The sequence below is a fragment of the Pan troglodytes genome, chromosome 1 (genome assembly GCF_028858775.2).
Source record: "Pan troglodytes isolate AG18354 chromosome 1, NHGRI_mPanTro3-v2.0_pri, whole genome shotgun sequence".
Lineage (NCBI taxonomy): Eukaryota > Metazoa > Chordata > Mammalia > Primates > Hominidae > Pan > Pan troglodytes.
The window spans coordinates 12160700-12184127 of NC_072398.2; the positions used below are offsets into that span (position 1 = coordinate 12160700).

At 43.8% G+C, this 23428-nt stretch overlaps 1 protein-coding gene and 1 long non-coding RNA gene across 2 annotated transcripts; one reads left to right on the forward strand and one right to left on the reverse strand.

The window, feature by feature from the left end:
• Window positions 1-1358: 1358 nt before the first annotated feature.
• On the forward strand, window positions 1359-1696 carry MT1HL1 (metallothionein 1H like 1). The gene has a single exon (XM_003308833.6). It carries the CDS (start codon window positions 1370-1372, stop codon window positions 1610-1612), a length of 243 nt encoding a protein of 80 aa, XP_003308881.3. The 5' UTR covers window positions 1359-1369; the 3' UTR covers window positions 1613-1696.
• A 2020-nt stretch (window positions 1697-3716) lies between these two features.
• Window positions 3717-22389, reverse strand: LOC134807964 (uncharacterized). The gene is made up of 3 exons (XR_010149704.1): window positions 22166-22389; window positions 21391-21442; window positions 3717-4444 (listed from the first exon to the last, which is right to left on the reverse strand). It is a non-coding gene; the product is annotated as an uncharacterized LOC134807964 (long non-coding RNA).
• Between the last annotated feature and the right edge of the window lie 1039 nt (window positions 22390-23428).

A 23428-nucleotide genomic window follows, 5' to 3' on the forward strand; every position in this document is an offset into this window, starting at 1 on the left:
TAAGCCAGAAGCAGCAATGACTCTCCCTCTCTCTCAATCTCTGTGTGTGTGTCTGTGTGTGTGTGTGTGTGTGTAAAATGTACTCATTCATCCACTTAACTAATGTTGATTGGCCACCTAATTCATAACAGGCACAGTGGGAATGGAATAATGAGAAAAACAAGAAATCCCTGCTATCATAACATATATGCTCTAGGATAATACATAAATAAGCAAGTGCCCAAGTCACCTACTCATTTATATATGGACTCAGAATTTGATGTGTGTATATACATATGTATTGTATTGAATTATTTACTTCCTTCCTAGCTGCAACACCATCTTTGTAGTACAATAATCACAATCTATAGTTCCCAGCCATTTCGGCTTCCATTAATCTCTTCAACTTCTCCTCCAACGGACCTGCATAAGGCTGAATGGTTAACTGAAAACCGTAATACAGAACCCTCTCGTGATGGCCCCTGACTTAAACCAAGACAGCAATTAAGAGTGGATTCTTTGCTTTAGGTTCAAGATGATGAACAAATGGAACACGAGAAGGTGCCACTCAAACCTGAGTCAAGGAACACACAGCTAAGTCCTCGAGGCAGGCCAAGATTCATACCTGAAGATTTCTCCAGAAATAGGACCTCAAGGCAAAGCCAAAGGCATGAGTGGAACCATAGAGCCCAAATGGGTGGTTATGGATGGGTCTTTTTAAAAGATTATTAATTATCATAGTAAAATTATACATGACATAAATTTTATCATTTTAACCAGAGTACAGTTTCATGGCATTAAGTATACTGACAGTGTTGTTTTATCATTAACAATGTCTTCAGGACTTTTTCATCTTCACAAACTGAAACGCTGTACCTATTCAACAATAACACCCCAATCTCCTCTTCCCCCACCATCCAATTTTTTGTCTCCATGAATCTGACTCCTCGAGGAAACTCACATAAGCGGAATTGTATTTGTCCTTTTTTTTTTTTTTTTTTGAGATGGAATCTTGCTCTGTTGCCCAGGCTGGAGTGCAGTGTTGCAATCTCAGCTAACTGCATCCTCTGCCTCCCTGGTTGAAGTGATTCTCCTGCCTCAGCCTCCCGAGTAGCTGGGACTACAGGTATGTGCCACCACGCCCAGCTAATTTTTGTATTCGCCATGTTGGCCAGGCTGGTCTCGAACTCCTGACCTCAACTGACCCACCTGCCTTGGCCTCCCAAAGTGCTGGGATTACAGGTGTGAGCCACCATGCCTGGCCTGTATTTGCCTTTTTGTGACTGGCCTATTTCACTCAGCATAATGTCTTCAAAGTCCATCCATGTTGTAGCAGGTGTCAGAATCTCCTTCCTGTTTAAAGTTTGAATCAATCCACCACGCCCTCCACATGTTCCACTGCCTCTTCTCTTCTCGCTTGGGAACGCCGGTCTCACCTCGGCTTGCAATGGACCCCAACTGCTCCTGCGCCGCTGGAGGCTCCTACGCCTGCGCCGGCTCCTGCAAGTGCAAAAAGTGCAAATGCACCTCCTGCAAGAAGAGCTGCTGCTCCTGTTGCCCCCTGGGCTGTGCCAAGTGTGCCCAGGGCTGCATCTGCAAAGGGGCTTCGGAGAAGTGCAGCTGCTGTGCCTGATGTCGGGACTGCCCTGCTCTCGGATGAAAACAGAATGACACGTAAAGTCCGGGATTTTTTTTTCTACAACCCCGACCCATTTGCTACATTCCTCTTTTTTCTGTGAAATAGGTGAATAATAATTAAACACTTAGACTTGAAATGTAAAATAAAATAAAGTCTGAATAATACTCCATTGCATGCACGTATCACATTTTGTTTATCTATTCACCCACTGTGGGTTGCTTCTACCTTTTGGCTACTGTGAATAGCACACAAAGAACATGGGTGTACACATCCACTTGAGTCCCTGTTTTCATGAGAAGTGAGTATAGTGAGGAGCCAAAAAGTGAGAAACGAAAGGTGAGAAACTGCACAGCAGACAAATTAAAGGTGGTCTGAAGGAATTCCTAAGAAAGAAATGCTGGGGTCGACAGTCGCCTTTTACACATTCCCAGTGAGGGCTCTTGTGGGCAGACTCATTTGTGTAAAGAGACCAGGAACAGCGAGCAATCTGCTTTCATTCTTTAACACATCTAAAATATATCTCCCAATTCCCTTTATGACTGAAGATATACATTTAAGAACCATCTGGCTGAGATGAGAAAGTGCCATCTGTGGCTACAGCCCCAGACTCGTTAATTGTTCAAGAAATATTTGCCAAGTACCTTATGTGTCAGTCATCCTACTACGTGCCTGGGATACACCTGTGAACAAATCATACGAAAACGTCTGCCCTCGAGAGGCCGTCATCCCATTCAGGGGAGACAGACAGTAAAAAATACATACAATCTAAGCAAGTTACATAATGCTACATAGCAGCATCCTTGTATCCATTTGCTCATTCATTTATTTAATCATTCAACAAATATTTACTGAATACCTATTATGAGCAGACCCAGGAGAGAGCTGAGCATAGAACATCTTACTTGCTCTTTGGAGCTGAACTAACCAGCATTCTACACACGAATCACAGTGTATTGCATTTTATTTTCTAGCACCAGTAATTGAAATGAAGATGTGAAATGATGATATGAAGTAAAGAAGACTAAAAGGTATGTTCAATTACCAGAAACTCAATTGTAAGACCAATTAGAATCTCTATAAGTTCTATTCATAGAGAATTTGCCTTCAAAGACTAGGAGAACATAGATGCAGGGCACTCCTTGATGTATTTTTATATAATTTCAGGTCTATTTTTCAGTTTCATTGCAATTATAAAATGACAAGCAAGCACTCCCAAAAGCCTGACAAAAATCACTGGATTCTAAAAAGGGTGTTTATTCGTATTTACATCTCAATGGCAATAACTCTTTTTTGCTTTTCGCTTTGAAATATTATAATACTAATATCTAGTCGGAAAGCGTGGCCATAAAATTACACATAAAAACTTATATGGTATGATGGTGAGAAATATTCTTCTGTATTCAAGTTTAATTTGACATTCCTTAAAGAAAGGGGTGTAGTTCAAAGCTGCAAAAGAGAAAGGAACATTTATAAACTACTGAGGGATTAAAAAGCAGAAACGAAGGCCTGTCATCGGGTTTGGCTAATAAGTGTATTTCATCCTCCAGCTAAGCAGCTGTGGTGGGCAGAAGGCCGGCTGGGTCACCTCCACTCACCTTGCTGTTCTCACTGGAGTGAGGTCAGAGGCTTCCCACAGGAGCACAGTCTGTCCCTTGGAGCAAAGAGCGACAGAGCTTGGCTGAGAGGAGAAGAAACATCACACCGCCCTCACCTGCTAGCCCTCACTTCCCTCTCTGTGGCTCCTCCGACGCTCCACTTTCTCCATAGGCAAAAAGCCACCTATATGTCACCTGTGCACCTGTGTGTTGAGTCTCTCGTGGAACATAATGTTGTACATTTTGAGAAAGACACAATTGCTAGATGGAGCATGAGAAGCCTCAGTCCCTTCCTAAGGGAAAGGGATTCAACCTCCTATCATTTTCCCCCAAGTTGCTGAAACTGTGTGGCCACATGGGTAAGCCTTGGTCAAAGCCCAGAAGGAGAGAAAAGCAGCAAGGCCTTGGGAGAGTCCCAAGAAGGCACCGGCAACAGGTCAGTGATGAAGGGAGAGAACGGAGGTCTGGGTGCCACAAAAAAGCAGCCACTGGAACTAACTCACCTGAGCATCTGGCTGCAGGTCTGTGCCCAGCAAACCCGCTGTGACAGAAAGAGAGTCATACCAGATTTGCCAGTTGTGTGGACTTTGCCTCAGTTTCCTCCTGGTGACATGGGGTGATTGTGAGGATTGAAGGGTTAATCAAAGAATGCACTCAGAAAGTATCAGCTTTCATCCTGGGCTGAGTAGTCATGGCCAAGTCAAAACCCCAACTCCCTCGTGAGCTCGCCTCTCCAAGTTCTCACCCGCCGTAAATGCCTGGGCAGAAAGGAGCTCTGCAGCGCCTCTGAGGGATGGTCTCCAGATGCAGGTCAGGTCCACGATGACGTTTTCACCAGTCCTCCATGGAAGGAAAAGGAGGGAAATTTCGTGGGTGTCTGCGGGAGATAGCCCACTATAGTTTATTGGGAAGGAATGACCCTTTTTCCAGGATTATTGACTTCAGAGCTGCGCATGGCATGCAGGCTGCTGCTGGACACCTCCTCAGGGATCCATCCATGTTGACCACATGGACAGTGGTGCTTCTTGGAGCTGTGCAGCATGGCAACCTGGCATGCTCATTTGGTGACAGTGGATCGTGGTTGGTTTTCTCCTTTTCCTCCTCCTTTTCCTCCTCCTCACCTCCTTCTCCTCCTCAGTGTCCTCACTGGCAATGAGATGAAGAAGGAAAAGCTACCAAGGATGCAGCTCAAGAGCCAGTCTTCCATCACCCCGGGGAATAGAGTCCCAGCCTGGGCAAGAACGGAGAGAAGAGAGAGAGATAGAACAAGTTTACACTCTGTTTCCAAAAGGATGTCACAAATGAACTTAACAAAACTCACCAAGAAACCTCAGGCATAAGAGAAAGAAATGGGGAGATACCAGAATATACACCTACATTCCCTTTGTCCTATCCAGAAAAAAAAATGACATCTTCAAGTCATTCGTGGTACCCAATGGACATGACAAAGGTAAGCACCCGCATTCTGAAGCAACTCACTTCAACATATCATCCTCCCACTCACTTACTACACATGCTTTTCCATTTCTATTCTTTAATCTCCTCCATTTCTATTTTTTATTATCTAGTTTTCCCCGTTTTATTGATGTATAATGATTTACATATTCATGAGGCACATGTGAGTGTTTGCTCCATGCAAAGGATGTGTAATGATCAAGTCAGGGTAATTGGGAAATGCCTCACCTTGAGTGTTTATCATTTTTGTGTTGGCTTCAAGTCCTCTCTTTTAGTTACTTTGAAATATGCATAACATTGATGCTAAGTATCATCATCCTAGTGTGCTATCAAACATCTGAACTTATTTCTTCTATCTAACTATATGTTTGTACCCATAACCAACCGCTCTTCATCCCTCTTCCCCCACCACCCTTACTATTATTTTCCTTTTTTTTTAAGACAGGGTCTGGCTCTGTCACCCATGCTGGATTACAGTGGCATGATCATAGCTTACTGCATCCTGGAATCCTGGGCTCAAGTAGTCATCCCATCTCAGCCTCCAAGTAGCTGGGACTACAGGTGTGAGCCACCATGCCCAGCTGATTTAAAAATATTTTGTTAGTCTGGGTGCAGTGGCTCACACCTATAATCCTACCACTTTGGGAGGCCAAGATGGGAGGATCGCTTGAGGTCAGAAGTTCAAGACCAGTCTGGTCAATGTAGCAAGACTGTATCTCTAAATAAATAAATAAATAAATAAATTGTTGTTGTGAAGGGGTGGAGTCTTGATAAGTTGCCCAGGATGGTTTTGAACTCCTGGTCTCAAGAAATCCTCTTGCCTTGGCCTCCTAAAGCAATGGGATTATGGGTGTGAGCCACCAGGGCTGGCTACCATTTCCATTCTTATGAGAAGCAACTAAACAGGGCATCAGGATGACATAGTAAGAGGAGTATAGGTTTGGAAAGCAGGGTTCCTAACGGGCAGTGAGTGGGACACTTGCCAATGCCAAACCTGAGAAATTAATTTATTTTCTCAAGGAAACCGTATCAGATGTTCCCTAAGGAGAGCATTTTGAGATTGAACGTAAACTTTCTCAGCCACATCAAAAAGCCTGGTAGTGAAGCACAGGGCATTCGACACAGTGAAGGGCGATCATTGGGCTGAGCCTCTGCCCTGTGCTCCCAGACCACAGTCTACAGAATCAACTTCTATAGACTGTAACCATTTGATCTAAATGCCAGAGCCTGGGATGCCCAAGGAAGATAAAAGCAAGGGTCATATTTGTGTTCCTTTATTTCACATCCATTGAACAACTGTTCAATGGGCACCTCCTATGTTCCTGTCTCTCTGGATGGGGTCCTGGGAGCCAGAAAAACAAAACAGACTTCCTCTCTCCAGAGTGTTCACAGCATGACGGGGGATGAGACAAAGCCAGTCCACAGCAGTGCAATTGTGCTTTAACTAAGCATGAAGGGGGTGTGTCCCATGCCAACCACATCTCCATAGCCCTGTGGGACAAGATGCACAGGACTTCCCTGATAAGAGAAAAACAGTCCTCTGATAGCACCTGGGGATGCACACCACTATCTTCAGTGACTATTTGGAAGGATCAAAACCGGATGATGCCTTAACTCACGGCAGCAGCAGCTCTACTTCAGTGAAGAAAACCAACAGAAGTTCACGTTGCAACTGTGCTGTTTATGACCCCGAGGAAGCCATTGGGCCACCTGGGCTCTAGGGTTTCCCTGCTGGGAAACGATCCTTTTCATCTCAGGGAAGACAGTTATTATTATTATTTATTTATTTATTTATTTATTTATTTTTTGAGACAGAGTCTCACTCTGTCGCCCAGGCTGGAGTGCAGTGGTGGGATCTCAGCTCACTGCAACCTCTGCCTCCCAGGTTCAAGCGATTCTCCTGCCTCAGCCTTCTGAGTAGCTGGGATTACGGGTGTGCACCACCACTATGCCCGACTAATTTTTGTAGAGACGGGCTTTCACCATGTTGGCCAGGCTGCTCTCGAACTCCTGACCTCAAGTCATCCACCTCCCTCAGCCTCCCAAACTGCTGGGATTGCAGGCGTGAGCCACCATGCCCGGCATTGGGGAAGACAATTCTCATTCAATTATGCAAGCCATTCTCTCTCTCTCTCCTCTCTTCCTCTCTTCCTCTCTCCCGCCCTCTCCCTTTCTCTGTCTTCCTTTCTCTCTCTCTCCTTCTCTGCCTCTTTCTGTCTTCCTTTCTCTCTCCCTCCTTCTCTGCCTCTTTCTGTCTTCCTTTCTCTCTCCCTCTCTCTCTCTCTGTCCCCCTCCCCCAATTCTGCCCCACCACCTGTCTTTGAGAAGAGAGAAGGGACAGCTGTGTTCCCTCCCTAGACACCCACTGGGGCTGCAGGACCAGGAGGTGGGCCGGTTCTGCTGACATCTGATGCTAACAGAAAGCATCAGCGAAGCCGCTGCTCAGCCTCTCCTGGCTGTAGGAGGAATCGCTGCTGTGGAACATGAAAAATTAATTAGGAGAAGATGAGTGCCTGGGCCTCCTTTCTTCTCAGACCCAACGGAATCAATAAAATCCTCAGCTCCTGCCAATAAAAGGCAAAAGTGTGCATTACCCATGGACAGCCAGAGAGCTGTCAGAATTACAGAATATTGAAACTCGAAGGCCCCTAAATGTCCCCAAATTGTCCAAAGAGTCTTTGTGATTTATTCACTAACACAGTAAGTTGGTGGCAGGGGCTTGGTTCACACCTGTATCTCTGAATGGACTTGGACCACATGAGCCAGAATCAGGAATCCTCCTGCACTCACAAAATCATGGAGAGGAAAGGCAAGGGGGTTGCTTGCTGCAGAGAAACCCTAACTCCCTTTCCCTAGAGAAATGCCTCCAACTAGAAGTGGAAAGAAAGAAATAACACACCTGTGCTCACCCCCGCCTGGGCCCTGCCTTTGGCCGCTGGGTATACCGGTCTCCTCTATGCCCTCTGAGTAACAACAGAAACAAGAACTGAATCCCGAACAGTGGTGGCCAGGGAGGGCCTGCGTGGAGGCACGGCCAGTCTGCCACCTGCCTGCACTGCACCGATCTCTCCTGCGTGAGATCAGCCAGCAAGGCACGTCCACGGCCTGCCTGGGTTAAGTGGCTCTCAGATGAGGTAATAATGACAAAGCTCTCCTGAGCCTGGTGAGTTTTCCAGGCATGGAGTCAGGTCGCCTTATTTAGTCTGATTGTTAAAACCATTCTTTAAATATCCTGCTACGGGAATTTACGATGCCTTTTGAAGCTTTTGATTTAACTGGTAGTGTTTTCTTCCTCTTTTCCAGAGCTGTGAGGATGGGGAAAACTCTTTCCTTCCACCACGTGTTCTGGTGTTGAAAGGTCAACCTCAATGTTAGAGAAAACACAGCACCTGGCCCTGCTCCCCTTCTCTTCGCAGGTGAAGTCACTGAGTGACACGGTGTGTCAGGTGCCCTTGGGCTTGTGGGGGAAATGAGGACACTGATGTGTAAAAAGCCAACAGCCAAGGAGAGGACAGAGGCCACCCTGCGTAGATGCTGCCTCTACAGCAGGTGACGAGAAGCTGTTCTCCCCTCTTTGGTTTTATCAAAGCTGGTGAGCACAGTCCTGTCAGCAGACAGACGCGAGGGGACGTGGGTCAGGCGTGTCATCCACGGGATGGGCAGGGGCCCGACGCCAGCAGCAACCCGCATCTCCATTCAAGGGCATGGGCATAGGGTCATGGAGCGTGTGTGACTGATTTGGCCATGCCAGAAACACAGTCCTGGGGAAAAGAAGAACAGCAAGAGATCGCAGATGCTTCTCACCATCTGGAATTTTCGTAACATTCTACTTTCCCCAAACCTCTTACTGGCAAAAGTCTTATCATCAATCATAATGAACTTTGAGTTCATTAAATTGAATTTTATGTTAATATGATTTTTTTTTGAGACAAAGTCTTGCTCTGTTGCCCAGGCTGGAGTGCAGTGGCACAATCATGGCTCACTGCAGCCTTGACCTCCAGGTCTCAAGCGATCCTCCCACCTCAGCCGCCCAAGTAGCTGGGACTACAGGCACATGTCACCATGCCTAGCTGATTTTTTAATTTTTTGTTGAAACGAGGTCTCGCTATATTGCCCAGGCTGTATGTTAATATAATTTCCAAACATAGGACTAGGTGTAAAGATAGCAACAATTGCATTAAACATGAATGACGTTTGTGTAATGCTGTGAGCTGTTATCTGTACTTTTTTTTTCTTTTTTATCTTTTTTTTTTTTGAGATGGAGTCTCTCTCTGTCACCTCAGCTGGAGTGCAATGGCATGATCTCAGCTCACTGTAACCTCCGCCTCCCGGGTTCAAGCGATTCTCCTGCCTTAGCCTCCTGAGTAGCTGGGATTACAGGCGAGTGTCACCACGCCTGGCTAACTTTTGTAATTTTAGTAGTGACGGGGTTTCACCACGTTGGCCAGGCTGGTCTCAAACTCCAGACGTGAGGTGATCCACCCGCCTTGGCCTCCCAAAGTGCTGGGATTACAGGCATGAGCCACTGCGCCCGGCCTGGTACCTGTACTTTTGTGCAGTTGTGCAGTGACCATGTACCCAACAGCTGCTTCAAGTGCACGTAAGTACTTCCTCTCTTCTAACCATAGGACCAGGCCAAACTGGGCCTACTCTGTCGAGTTACCATGTAGGTATAACACAGCCAGAAACTGCAAGTCATGTAGCCTGAGCAATAGGAAAGGCGTTGACCCCTAATAACACCCACAACCAGTAAGTCCTTCCAACAGAACCAGAAGACTAGGACATGACCAGAACCTGAATGCTGGAACTATTTCAGATGCAAGGAGTCCATTGGCCCCAAAGATCGGGGTAAAATCTGCCTCAACATACCTTACTATAAATGGTCAAATGTGAAACCCTCCAGTCAGACCCTGCCAAGCCAACTATTCCTAAGTCCTTTTCCATGGCCCATGAGCCCTTAAAATTTGCCCCAGACCCCCAGTGGAGGAGACAGATTTCAGCCTCCCTCCTGCTTCCTTGCTGGTCTGTCTTGCAATAAAGCCTTTTTTATCTCAAAAGCCCATGCCATAGTATTGGTTTCTGTGTGCATTGGGTAGAGAGCCCATCTGCTTAATACGACTTTCTCCTGGGCCCCAACAATTGCCCTTGTCTGAGCTCCTTGAGGAAGCTCCATGTGCTTGTTCCAGGGACATCTCCCCTCCCCAAAAGGCCCCATCAACTGAGGGCTTCAGCAGAGGTTGGTAATGCCAGAAACCTAAGTGTCTGCTGGAGTAAGCTTGCTCCTACTACAAGAGAGAACCATGGCCCAGAGACTCCGTAATGTCAGCTATGCTGGGCTCTAGCCAGACACTTAGGCTGGACATTTGACTCACCTTCCATTGAAATAGGCCATGAAGACTAATCCCTTCAAGTCTCTCAGCCCTGTTCACTTTAGCCACCATGAGAAGCTGAAACTTCCCATGCAACAGCACCCTGATTTCTTGTCTTTTCTTCTTTTTTTTTTTTAGACAGGATCTTGCTGTTAGGCTGGAGTGCAGTGGCACAATCATGTCTCACTGCAGCCTCAAACTCCTGGGCTCAAGCAATCCTCTCACCTCAGCCTCCTGAGTAGCTGGGACCACAGCTGCCACCACACCCAGCTAACTTTTAAAAAATTATTTTTAGTAGAGACTGGGTTTCACTTTGTTGCCCAGGCTGGTCTTGAGCTCCTGGGCTCATGTGATCCTCCTGCCTCAGCCTCCCAAAGTGCTGGGATTACAGGCATGGGCCACCATGCCTGGCCTGACCTTTATTACTATATTCTTCATAACTGCCTAATATGAGCTACCTCTCTCCTCCCATCTTTTTTTCCTGGGAGTTTTTGTTTGTTTGTTTGTTTGTTTGTTTTTTGCCCTCAAAACAATTCCTTCGCTATCATTTCAGGTGGGAGCAATGGTAAATGTGTAGGCTTAAATTGCCGTCCCTTATGCAGAAGCCTCCAGTCACCTGTCTTTACTTGGGCCACTTCCAGTAGTCCCTCCCCTGAGCCTTCTCTGATTCCTTGTTGTTGTTGTTCTGTTTGGTTGGGATTATTTTTGTTATATTCTGTTTTGTTTTTTTGAGCCAGGGTCTCCCTCTGTTGCCAGGCTGGTGCGCAGGGGTGCCATCACGGCTCATTGCAGTCTCGACCTTCTGGGCTCAAGTGATCCTCTCACCTCAGCCTCCTGAGTAGCTGGGAATACAGCCATGAGCCACCACACCCAGCCAATTTTTTATTTGACATACTGATGACATATTAATCTCTCAAGGCCTGATGGGAGGGTTTGGGTGAGTTTTGGAGAGTGATAATGAATTAAAAGACCCGAGAAAGCTGAATGCTAAACCAGTATTGAAGGAGGCCAAGAATCAATCCAATTAACGCCAGAGAATTCCAAAGTCACAAGAATTGGTGGCAGTGGTTACCCCTAGAATACAGGTGTGTGTGTGTGCACATGTGTGTGTGCGTGTGTGTGTGTGTGCGCGTGTGTGTGTGCACGCATGCGTGTGTGTGCATGCGTGTGTGTGCACGTGTGCATGTGTGTGCACGTGTGTGTGTGTGCATGTGTGTGTATGCATGTATGTGTGTGTGTGTGTAAAGGTAGGTCTAAATAAATAGTGCTAAGTTGCTTATGAGTTAGATCCTGAGATCCTCTCCCCAGCTCCCTCCATAGAGATGGGTGGATGCACCCTGTCTATCCCGGCAGGAGATGGGAGGCTTGTACTCTGAAGAAGGTCCCTGGACTAGAGATGGAGGCCCAGCTGGGAGTGAGGGCACCATACTGAAGCAAAAGGGCTGAGTAAACACTTATTTATCGATGCTGAAATCCCCATCCCTTTTCCCAAACTCAGGTCCCAGAATGCTGGTGGCGCATGCTACCTCTCTAGGTAGATATTGGAAGAGCCTTCACAGGGGCATCTCTCTATCCCTATAAGAAAGACTTAATGCTACTGACAGATTTTTCCAATGTAACAGCCCAGCTACTTTCCTTACAGCGATTCCTACAATTCCACCAGCCCCACCAACAAACTTAGAGTTTTCAACAGTTTTCTTAGTAAGCCACTCTTAAAAATGAGCAACCAAGAAAACCAGGCATTTGAGAAAAGCCCCTAAAATAGGTGTTAGCAACCAAAATAACAAACAGCAAAAGAAAACTTGAAAGAAACAGGGGTTACACAAGAAGAAGAAAATGCACAAACTTCTCTTTAGTATCATCAGAGAGAAAACATATTGTTTTCATAAAACAAAAACAGAATGTCTTCAAACAGGAACATTCAGAGAAAAGAAAACTACTCTTAAAAATTAAAAATATGAGAAATTTAGCAGAAGCAAGGACAGATAAAGTTGAAGCATTCACTCAGAAAGTGAAGCAGAAAGAAAAAGAGATAGATCATAGAAGAAATGATAAGAAAACTAGAGTCCAATTTAGGAGCTCTAACACCCAAAAGTAGTTCCAGGAAAGAGAAAAGAAATGGGAAGAAATTATAAAAAAAAAAAAAAAAAACATAATTTCCCAGAATCAAAAGGATTTATTTTTGTAAGGGTACAGGAAGTACCCAGGATATTGTCATAAAATTTCAGAATACCAGAGACAAACAATGGAGCAGAAATCAAAATGGCACCAGAAAAAGAAGGCAATGCGAGAATGTCTCTAAAATGTAAAAGGTATATTATTTCCAACATAGAACACTTGATCCAGTCAAATGATGAATCAGATTTCAGGACATATTAGAGTTCTCCAGAGAGACAGAACCAATAGAATATATATGTAGAGAGAGAGCAATAAAAGAGGATCTATTAGAGGAATTTGCTCACGCAATTATGGAGGCTGAGAAGTCCCATGAAAGGGCATCAACAAGCTGGAGAAGCAGGGAAGCCAGCGGCATGGCTCAGTCCAAGTCTGAAAGCCCTGAGAACTGGGGAGGCCCCTGGTGCAAGTCCTGGAATCCAAGGGCCTAATGCTCTGACTTGCAGGGTCATGAGAAGAAGGGCATTCCAGCTCCAGAAGATGGAGGTTGAATTTGCCTTTCCTCTGCCTCTTTGTTCTACCTAGGCCCCCAGCTGATTGGATGGTGCTACCCACACTGAGGTTGGATCTTCTCCCCTTAGTCCACTGACTAACATGCCAACGTCCTCTGGGAAAATCCTTACAGACACATTAAAAAATAATGCTTTATCAGTTATCTAGTTGCCCTTAATCCAGTCAAGTTGACACTTAAAATTAACCATCAATCACATAGGATAAAATAAATGTTTCAATGTTATGATGGTAAAGTCTTATAAATTTACCTGTCATAAACCATGGGAACATCAATTATCCAAGGAAGCTATAAAATACTTAAAGAAACAAAAGAAAAGAAAAAGAGATGGCCACAGCAAACAGGGTGATATGGTTTGTCTCTGCGTCCCCACCCAAATCTCACGTTGAATTGTAATTCCCAGTGTTGAGGGAGAAACTTGATGGGGACCCCAGTCTGGTGACTGGATCATGGCGGTGGATTTCCTCCATGTTGTTCCCATGATAGTGAGTGAATTCTCACGAGATCTGGTTGTTTAAGAGGGTGTGGCACTTCCCGTTTTGCTCTCTCTCTCTCTCCTGCCACCATGTGAACAAGGTGCTTGCCTCCCCTTTGCCTTTTGCTATGATCGTAAGTTTCCTGAGGCTTCCCAGCCTTGCTTCCTGTTAAGCCTGTGGAACTGGGAGTTAATTAAACCTCTTTTCTTCGTAAACTAGCCAGTCTCAGGTAGTTCTTTAAAGCAGTGTAAAAACAGACTAATACAGAGATTACAACAGGTTGATAGGAAGCAAGATCCGGGATAACAGCTAAGTTCCTGGCATAAAAGGCAGCCAGTCCAGACTACGGCATGTTAGAAAGAAGATGAAATTGATAGGTTATCTGTTGTGTTTGAATGTATCGAGAAAAAATTGAGACATGAACACAGGGTTTAGGGTTCAACTAATTATTAGGATTGGGTTGGTGATAGAAACCAAGCAAACAAGACAATGATTACTGCAGAGAAAGCAAAATATTTTTTATGAAAGCTAAAGTAATTACAATTTATTCCATGGCTAAGCTTTGATTAACATTTTAATTAAAAAATCATTTAAAAGTCATATTAGGCCAGGTGCGGTGGCTCACGCCTGTAATGCCAGCACTTTTGGAGGCCAAGGCAGGTGGACCACCTGAGGCCAGGAGTTCAAGACCAGCCTGGCCAACATAGCGAAAGCCTGTCTGTACTCAAAATATTTTTAAAATTAGCCAGGCGTGGTGGCAGACACGCGTAATCCCAGCTACTTGTGAGGCTGAGGCAGGAGAACCACGTGAGCCCAGGAGGCAGAGGTTTCAGTGAGCTGAGATCATGCCACTGCACTCCAGCCTGGGTAACAGAGTGAGACCCTGTCTCAAAAAAAAAAAAAAAAAAAAGTCATATTAAAGTCATATTACGGTAAACCCTAAATATTGATCTTATCAATATTATGATAAAAGTATTTTTGGAGTTGGGATGGGAGAATCAAATAGGTGGATGTTTGTGGTGGTGGAAAAAGATAAAAGACAAATCCTCATATTTCATAACGGAGTGTAAATTGATATTGTAGAAAACTGAAAAATCAAGAAGTAGCCATCTAAGCATGTTATTTAGATACATGAAGGTAGATGCCAAAATAATCACCTAAAGGAGTTGAGCATGGAGCCCATTGGAAAAGGGATTTAAAAAGGGGAGAGAAGAAGCAGGGGCCTCTGCCTTTAGTACTTTAAAGCCTTTTAACACACTTGCTTTAAACTATGTCTGTGAATAAATTTGGTAAACAACAACATAATAAATAAAAGAAAAACAAAGTAATAGGTCAGGACATTTCTAACAGAGGGAACAGCGTAGCACAGCCTCAGCAACACAGAATGCTTTGTTCACATAGGAAAAGGCACAAAGAGGTGAGTCAGGGACTTCTGTGACTTCTTAGGTTGTACAAAGCCCCCAAAAGAATATTCCTCATATCCTAATGCTGAGAGAAAGCTGGATCATCTACAAAATCAGAGCTTGTCTTGAACCCAATAGAGAGCCGAGGTTTCAAGGCAACCAAAGGAACTAAATTTTAAGGAGTGACAAGTGCCTACAAAGACAAATGAAACGTATTAACTTTTTTAACATTGGAAGAGCACAGGAGAAAGAAGTGGTGGTAGGAGCCTGTAGAAAGGAATCAGCTAAAAATTGAACAAATTCCTGAAAGCCATAGGTGGCTAACCTATCCATTTAGAACTGAGAGTCAGATACATAGAAAGTTTGCACTCATCCCAAGATCTTCTCCATGAATCTCCACACGGCAGCTGCAAGAAAGATTGGAGGCAGCTAGGGGAAGGGACCAGAGAGAGCTCCTGTCATTGACACGGGTGTGCAGGAAGCAAATGCTGCCTCTCAGGACAGGCATGAAACACCACTTGCTTCCTCAGACCTTTGTCCGCTATGAAGCAATCACCTCATGCCATGAGGGAGCAGCAACAACCCTTTCTCCCCCAGGGATGGTGAAGAAGAGGAAGAAGAAATCCTGTCTGCTTCTAAGGGAGGAGTAAAAAACCCTCTACCCTGCCCCTACCCCCGAATTATCCAAAGATCTACTGTGTCTGGAGGAAGGGTAGAAGCATCAGTTGTCTGCTCCACAAGGAGGGGCAGGAAAATGTCATTGACCCAGGATCCTGTGCCAATACATAACAGGGGTCTGCTCTTGCAGGGAAGTGGTAGGAAATACTCTCCTGCCCAAGACCTACCAAAGACACAAGGCAAAGTTCAGCTGTGATGGGGGGAAAAGGGAGGAATCCCAAGAAGTCCTCACACCTGAGGCACCCAGGTCCTGCCTAAAACTGAGCTGGACCAAGAGAAGTGAGAACCTGCCTACCACTCACAATGAGCCCAGCACTGAGTAATAATAGTAGTCTTCCACTACAGAAGGGGAAGATGTGGGTAGGGAACCCCTATCAGATTGGTGTGCAGAGATGACTGAAGCTGAAAGTGGATCACAAACATGAGAAGTCCCTCTGGCAGGCCACCATGGGGGAATATGAAGCCTGTGGTGCACTGAAGATAACAAACAACAACATTCAAATACTTCTGAACTACTAACTAGATTGACTAACCACTCCACACACATATTAATGCCATGAAAGAAGAGATGTTTCTATTTCTAAGTGTAAATGTTATTTACCTAATTCACTACTGTTCTGTAAATGATAACCATCATTCGATAACAGGTTACAAGATACACAAAAAATCAAGGAAAACACAACTTACTGTCAGGAGACAAAGGAATCAATAGAATCAGACCCAGAGATGACTCAGATGATGTAACTATTGAACAGAGACTTTAACTGTGATGAATATGTTAGTACCCAGTAGAAAAGATGGGCCAAAGCATGAACAGATAAGAAATTTAAGCAGGGAAATGGAAAGTCTCTTAAGAAGTCAAATGGAAATGCTAGCAATAGAAAATACAATATCAGATAGCAAGAATTTCTTTGATAAGCTTATTAGAAAGCTGGACACAGCTAAGGGAAAAAGTTAGTAAACTTGAATATAGATAAAGTAGATTATTCAAAATGAAACAAAGAGAAAAAAGAGTAGGAAAAACCAGCAGGGAATCTATTGACAGTTGGACGATATCAAATGGTCTGACATTTGTGGATTTTTTTTTCAAGACAAAGTCTCTCTTCATTGTCCTAGCTGGAGTGCAGTGATGCAATCATTGTTCACTGTAACCTTGAATTCCTGGATTGAAGTGATCCTCCCACCTTAGCCGACTAAGTAGCTAGGACTACAGGTGCATGACACCATGCCAGCTAATTTTTAAATTTTTTGTAAAGATAGGGTCTCCCTATGTTGCCCAGGCTGGTCTTGAACTCTGGGCTTCAAGGTATCCTCCCACCTTTGCTTTCCAAAGTACTCACTGGGACAACAGGCATGAGCCACCGCACCCAACCCATTCGTGGAACTTGCATCAGAGAAGAAGAGAAGAAGGAGGAGCAGAGAGAAAGGAGGAGAAGAAATATTTGAAGAAAAAATGGATGAAAATGTTCCAAAATTAATGAAAAACAACAAACCATGGATTTAAGAAGCTCAGAGAGAACCCAGGCAGGATAAATAAAATGCACACATACACAAATATACAAAAACACACACTAAACACATCAGTTAAACTGCTGAAAGATAAAGTGAAAATATTATGAGCAGCTAGATGGAAAAAATGAGTCTGAAGAGGTAACAAAAGACCAGATCACAAGGAATTTATATGCAGATCACAAGGAGTTTTTATACCATGCAAACAACTTCGGGTTTTTTTCCTTCCTGATGGCAAAGAGAAGACACTAGCACATTTTAAACAGGGAAGTGTTCTGATCAAATCTGCATTTTACAAAGATCTCTCTAGCAGCAGTGTGGAGAATGATTTGGAGGCGGTAAATCATAAAAATGGATAAGTCTGTTGTGATATATTCCTATAGGGAAACAAAACAGAGAAAACAAATGAACCAGAGCTAAACATATTACCATGGATGAATTTCATAAGCATAAAGTTAAATAAAAAATCAACTTGCAGAAGAAAATGTACACTAGAACACAATTTATATAAACTTAAAAGCAATGTTGTTAAGGAATGAGACATTTAAAAATAAAAATCATAGGAATGTTAAACAGAAAAGTAAAACACCCTGGGGAGGGATAGACAAGGGATGCAATCAGCAGAAAGTACACAAAGGTTTTAAAGACATTGGTAATATTTTATTTTATTCTATTATTATTACGGTTTGTTTGTTTGTTTGAGACAGAGTCTTGCTCTGTCTCCCAGGCTGGAGTGCAGTAATGCAATCTTTGCTCACTGCAACCTCTGATTCTTGGGTTCAAGTGATTCTCCTGCCTCCAGCTCCTGTGTAGCTGGGAATACAGGTGGGCACCACCATGCCTGGCTAATTTTTGTATTATTAGTAGAGACAGGGTTTCACCATATTGGCCAGGCTGGTCTCAAGCTCCTGACCTCAAGTTATTTGCCCGCCTCAGCCTCCCAAAGTGCTGAGATTACAGGTGTGAGCCACCATGCCCGATCAGTAACATTTTATTTCTTAAGAATATGGGTGTTGGTTTTATTATTTTAATTTCCCTTTGATATTTGAAATATAGCATAATAAATTTTGAAAATAAAACTAGCAAAAAATAAATTTTCTGTCTATAAATATTTAATGAAAAAATAGACAAATAATTTTGAATCTCTCCAAAGAAGATACACAAATAATCAAAAAGCACATGAAAACATGCTCAGTATTAGTAGTCAGTAGAAAAATGCAAATCCAAACCCCAATAAGATATCACTTCACATTCACTAGGATGGCTAGAGTAGAATAGACAGAAAACAGCAAGTGTTGACAAGGACATGGACAAATTGAAGGGCCCATACATTGATGATTAAGAATGTAAAATAGTGCAGCCATTTTGAAAAACAGTTGGAAGTTCCCCAAAAAGTCAACCATAAATCCAGCCATTGTACTCCTAGATATATACCCAAGAGAAATGAAAACAGCTGTGTAAACAAAGACTTGGACATAAGTGTTTATAGCAGCATTATTCATCATTGCCAAAAGGTGTAAACAACCCAGACATCTATCAGTAGCTGAACAGATAAACAAAATGTGGTATATTTGTACCATGAGACATTATTCAGCCATAAAAGGCAAAAGAGATCTGAATAGAAATCAGAGTATTCAACCATGAAAGAATGAAGTTCTGATATACACTGCCACATGGATGAACCTTGTCGACAGTATGCTAAGTGAAAGAAGCCAACAACAAAGGACCACGTGTTGAATGATCGAATTCTTATGAAGCATCCAGAACAGGCAAATATATGGAGACAGAGAATCAATTAGTGTTTGCCAGGAGCTGGGAATAGGGGAGAATGGGAAAAGACTCCTAATGGGTATGGGATTTCTTTTTGGGGTGATGAAAATATCCTGGGACTACATGGCTGTGGTGGCTGCATGACCTGTGAATATACTGAAAACCACTCGATTGTACATTTTTGAAAGGTAGAGTTTATGAATAATATTTTAATTAAATATAATTAATTAAAATTAAGCTAATGGGAGGAAGATGTTGATAAATAGTATAGGCCAGGCATAGTGGTTCATGCCTGTAATCTCAGCATTTTGGGAGGCTGAAGTAGGAGGATTGCTGGAGGCCAGGAGTTCAAGATCACCCTGGGCAATATAGCAAGACCCCATCTCTACAAAAGTATTTAAAACTTAGCCAGGCATGGTGGCACACACCCATAGTCCTAGCTCCTCAAGAGGCTGAGTCTAGAGGATTGCTTGAGCCCAGGAGGTCAAGGTTACAGTAAGCCATGATCATGCCATTGCATTCCAGCCTGGATGACAGAGTAAGATCTTTTCTCTAAAAAATAAATAAATAAGTGTTTAGATAACTTGTTCTCCACAGACATGAAGGATGTTACAATACTGATGGAAAGGCAAAGTTTGAAGGGAGAGGAGAGAAGCACCCAATGCCAGAAATAACGGAGAAGGTCGCTGAAGAGGCTGAGGGGATGGAAGCTAGAGTACCACTGGGGAAACTTTCTCATACCCAATGGCATGAGAAAGGGAGGATGCAAGCTGCAAGCCTGCAGCTGAGTGGGTACATAGAAGATACAAAAGTTAAGAGGTTGCCAAGACACTGTGGAGGCCAGATCTGATATGGGGTCTGAGGGGAAGGGAGGCGTCCATGGTGATCAATGGATGCCTTGGGAGTTTTGACGCCAGGTGCCTGGGAAACACCAGTTAGGAAACAGAACCACTTTGGGGACAAAGACAAGGTCTATTTTGAGTATGCTGAATTCGATGCATTGGCAGGACATTCAAGTGATGATGTTCAGCAAGCCGTTAGAAACTTAGAATTCCACGAAGTGGTCAGAGGTGGAGATGTGTTCCAGGAGAGAAAGATACAAAAATAACAGCTGAAATTGTGAGAGTGAGTCATCTCCCTGAAGAAGCCAGTGGAGAAGGGAGAGAAGAAGGCCAAGGAAAGACACTGAAGGATGTCCACTCCAAAGAGAGGACAACATAGAAGGACCCATGGAGACAAACAAAGTGTGTTCCAGAAGAAGCAGGGTAATAGAAAGAAAAAAGCAGCATAAAGCCGTAGAATAGGCGAGCTTCATACACAAAAGCGGGTAAAATGGTATTAAATGTTACCATACAGAAGGTAATAACTACTAAAAGCTTTTGGAAATGATGAGGTCTTTGACAATTCTGATGGAAGAGTTTTTAATGGAGGGCAGGGATGGGATCCAGAGTCCTCTCCAAGATGAAAGTTTAGGAAAGCTGAGTGCCAGAACCACATAATAGGACCACTCACTGCTCTTGACTTCCCATAAGAACAAAGCCAGAAGGACCCTTTTTGGCAGATAATGCTCAACTCAGTCTTAGAATATGACATTCAACTACACAGTCATTGCACTCTGTAGTATTCCATCCTGAAAGCCAGAATCAGACCAAAAGGTTCTCAGGTATCCCAAAAAATAGCATCTAGAATATCATCGTTGAAAGGTGCTAGGATACCACATAGCCTACCCTCTGCATTTTTAGATGGGAAAAATTGAAATTATCTACATTTGGCTAAATTAATTTCCAAAAGATCTTCAGCCTTTTGGCAGCAGAGGCAATTCTATAACCAGAAATCTCTGGCTCCTTCATTATCATTGTGTCTCCTGGGAATACATCACTTGCCTCTGTGAAATAACCTCTGATGCCCTTTAAGAGGTGACAGAAAGAAGCGGTGGGGACATACAATGCCTGGAAAAGTCTGACTCTTAGCCTGGCCTGATGGAAATGTGCTCAGCTTACTTTATGAAGGTCTTCCAGCTATAAAAGCAGAAGACTCGCTCATTTGTCATTGATTTGGTGAATCTAGTAGAACGTTCTTTTTCTGCCCTTGTCACAATGATTTTTGTTGCAATGTGTCAACTGGGATGTCAATGAATGACAGCATTTATCCAACAACACAGTCAAATCATCTTAAGAGAGCTCCACATGGCTGAGGGAGTGAGTCCTGCTGCTCAATGGAGGTGAGAATTTTGCCTCAATTACCAGCAGAAGGCCTCTTCCCCCCCATTTAGTATAGTAATGTGTCTGCACCTAGGTTTTCCCGCCTTTACTTTTTAAATAGCCTTATGCTTTATATATACCGTACAAGTCACTCATTTAATGTGTTCAATTCAGTGGTTTCTAGTATATTCACGGAGTCGTATAACCATCACTGTGGTCAAAATTAGAATATTTTCATCACCTTTAAAAGAAAACCCATAACTTGTAGCTATCATTTACCTATCCCTATGACTCAGCCCACCCCTAGCCCTAAGCAACCACAAATCTACTTTCTCTATAGATTCCCCTATTCTTGACTTTCATATAAATTGATTTATATAATATCTGGACTCTTGAGACTGGTTTCTTTCACTTAGCATCATGTTTTCAAGGTTCATCCATGTTGTAGCATGTGTCAGTACTTCACTCCTTTTATGGCCAAATAATAGTTCACAGGTGGTGTGGATATGTTTTGATATCCATCAGTTCATTGATGGACATTTGGGTTGTTTCCACCTTTTGGCTATTGTGAAGAATGCTGCAATGAACATTCATGCACAAGATTTTGTGTGGAGCTCTTTGGAGTCCTACCATGCTGATGATTAAGTCCTGTGCCTTGTCCTGAGCTTTCTCTGTCCTCCTCCTGGAAAAGATAAGAGCTTCTTAATGCACTTAGCCTTTCATTACTTTCTTCTAATCATCAATCATGCTTAGATCATCAATAGCTCCTCAGTTCTGTTGTCCTTGTAGTAACTATTCCCCACATATTCCTAAAATACCAGATACCTCCACCAGCTAGAACATTCCTTCCCTCTGGCCTACCATTCAGTAGAGCAGCAAGTCATAAAAACTGGGTTACGGGTTACCACTTTGTGCCATGTCTGTCTTTGCTCCACTGACCACCAGCTATGGGGTCCTCATTGCCAGCCAGAGAGGGATTCAGCTCTCAAACCTCATCTAGCCACTTGCTTTCCTTTTCTTCCTCCCTCCCTTCTTCCTTCCTTTCCCTTTTTCCTTCCTTTCTCTTTTTCTTTCTTTATTCCTTCTTCCCCTCCCTCCCTTCCTTCCTTTCTCTCTCTCTTATCTCTCCTTCCTTCCTTTCTTTCTTTTTTTCTTTCTTTCTCTTTCTTTCTTTCCTTCCCTTCTTTCTTCCCTCCCTCTTCCCCCACCTCCTTCTCTCTTTCTCAGCAAGGTCTCACTCTGTCAGCCAGGCTAGAATGCAGTGGTGCAATCATAGCTCACTGCAGCCTCAAACACCTGGGTTCCAGAGATCCTTCTGCCTTAGCCTCCCGAGTAGTTGGGACTTAAGGAGTGCACCACCATGCCCAACTCATTGAAAAAAAATGTAATCGTTACAGGGTCTCACTGTGTTGGCCAGGCTGTTCTTAAACTCCTGGCTTCAAGTGATCTTCCCAACTTCGCCTCCCAAAGTGCTGTGATTACAGGTGTGAGCCACCATACCGAGTCATCTTCTCTTTCTCAAATCACTTCCAGCACCAACCATTGCAGATTGGGTTCTCCAGTAAGCAGACAGTGAGGTGGATAGTAGGCAGGATAAGTATTTATTATGGAGGGCCCTTGGGTCGACAGCTGTGTCAGGAAGGAAACAGAAGCAGGATTGGGCAGAGGGAGAAGTTGAGATTGATGTAGGGTTAGTGACAAACTCAGATGACCCATAAGGAGTTCTGGAACTAACACGGTCCATGTTGTCTGTCCCATGTTGGTCCAAACTGGCCCAGCCTTTATATCCCTGCCATGATTAGTCACTGGATGTGGCCTTCCTGTCTGCATACACACTTCCAGCAGGTGAGGCCACAAATCCTCCTGCAACAGGGGATCTGGTGCTGCATCTCTACCTCCAACACAAGGCTTTATTGGAAGGAGTCTTCAACACATTTTTGGAAGCAGAAACCCTCTACTTGTATTTAATATCCTCCCCATGGGAAAGGATGATACATCATTTCAGGGCTTCCTTAGAGAGGCTAAGGAATGCTCTGTCCTGTTCTTTGAGAAGGTGTGAGGGTGTGTGCTTTTGCATATTGGGCCATCCCTCTTTGGCCACAGCATTCCTGTTCTTCTTCATAACATTGAGTAGTCAAGTCTTAGTACAGAAACTAGTACAAAACTGCTAAGGTAAGAGCTGGGAGGGTAGAATGATGTTGGAGGCTGAGTACAGGGAGAGGAAGAAAAGAGAAACCCAGGAGAATCTGCAAGCCCTTAACATCAGCGATGTGGAGGAAGCTTAATAAACAGTATTTGATGATGATGATGCAGGAACATCAGCGGCATATAACCCCTTGTCACTTTTTCTTTGTACAAAGAATAATCTCTCCCTCAAACACACACACACACACACACACACACACACACACCTCCCACATGTATTTTTAGCTTCATATCTCAAAGCACTCAACAAGCTTAAAATTCATATACCAGCCACCTGCAAAGACCATCTTGTACTCACAGAAATGCAGCCTGTCCTAAAACAACAGCTGTTCAGTGCAGGGCAATGCCACAGAGGAGCCCAGGGCAGGACCTGAAGACAAATGACATGGCTGAAGCAGCAGGTGGACTCTAAGTAGCAGGAATATGGGAGCAGATGGTGGAAAATACAGGGAGCAGCAAAAAA

Bases quoted from the DNA above. Each gene is read 5' to 3' on its own strand.
- MT1HL1 (XM_003308833.6), top strand. From the start codon at position 1,370: ATGTTCCACTGCCTCTTCTCTTCTCGCTTGGGAACGCCGGTCTCACCT.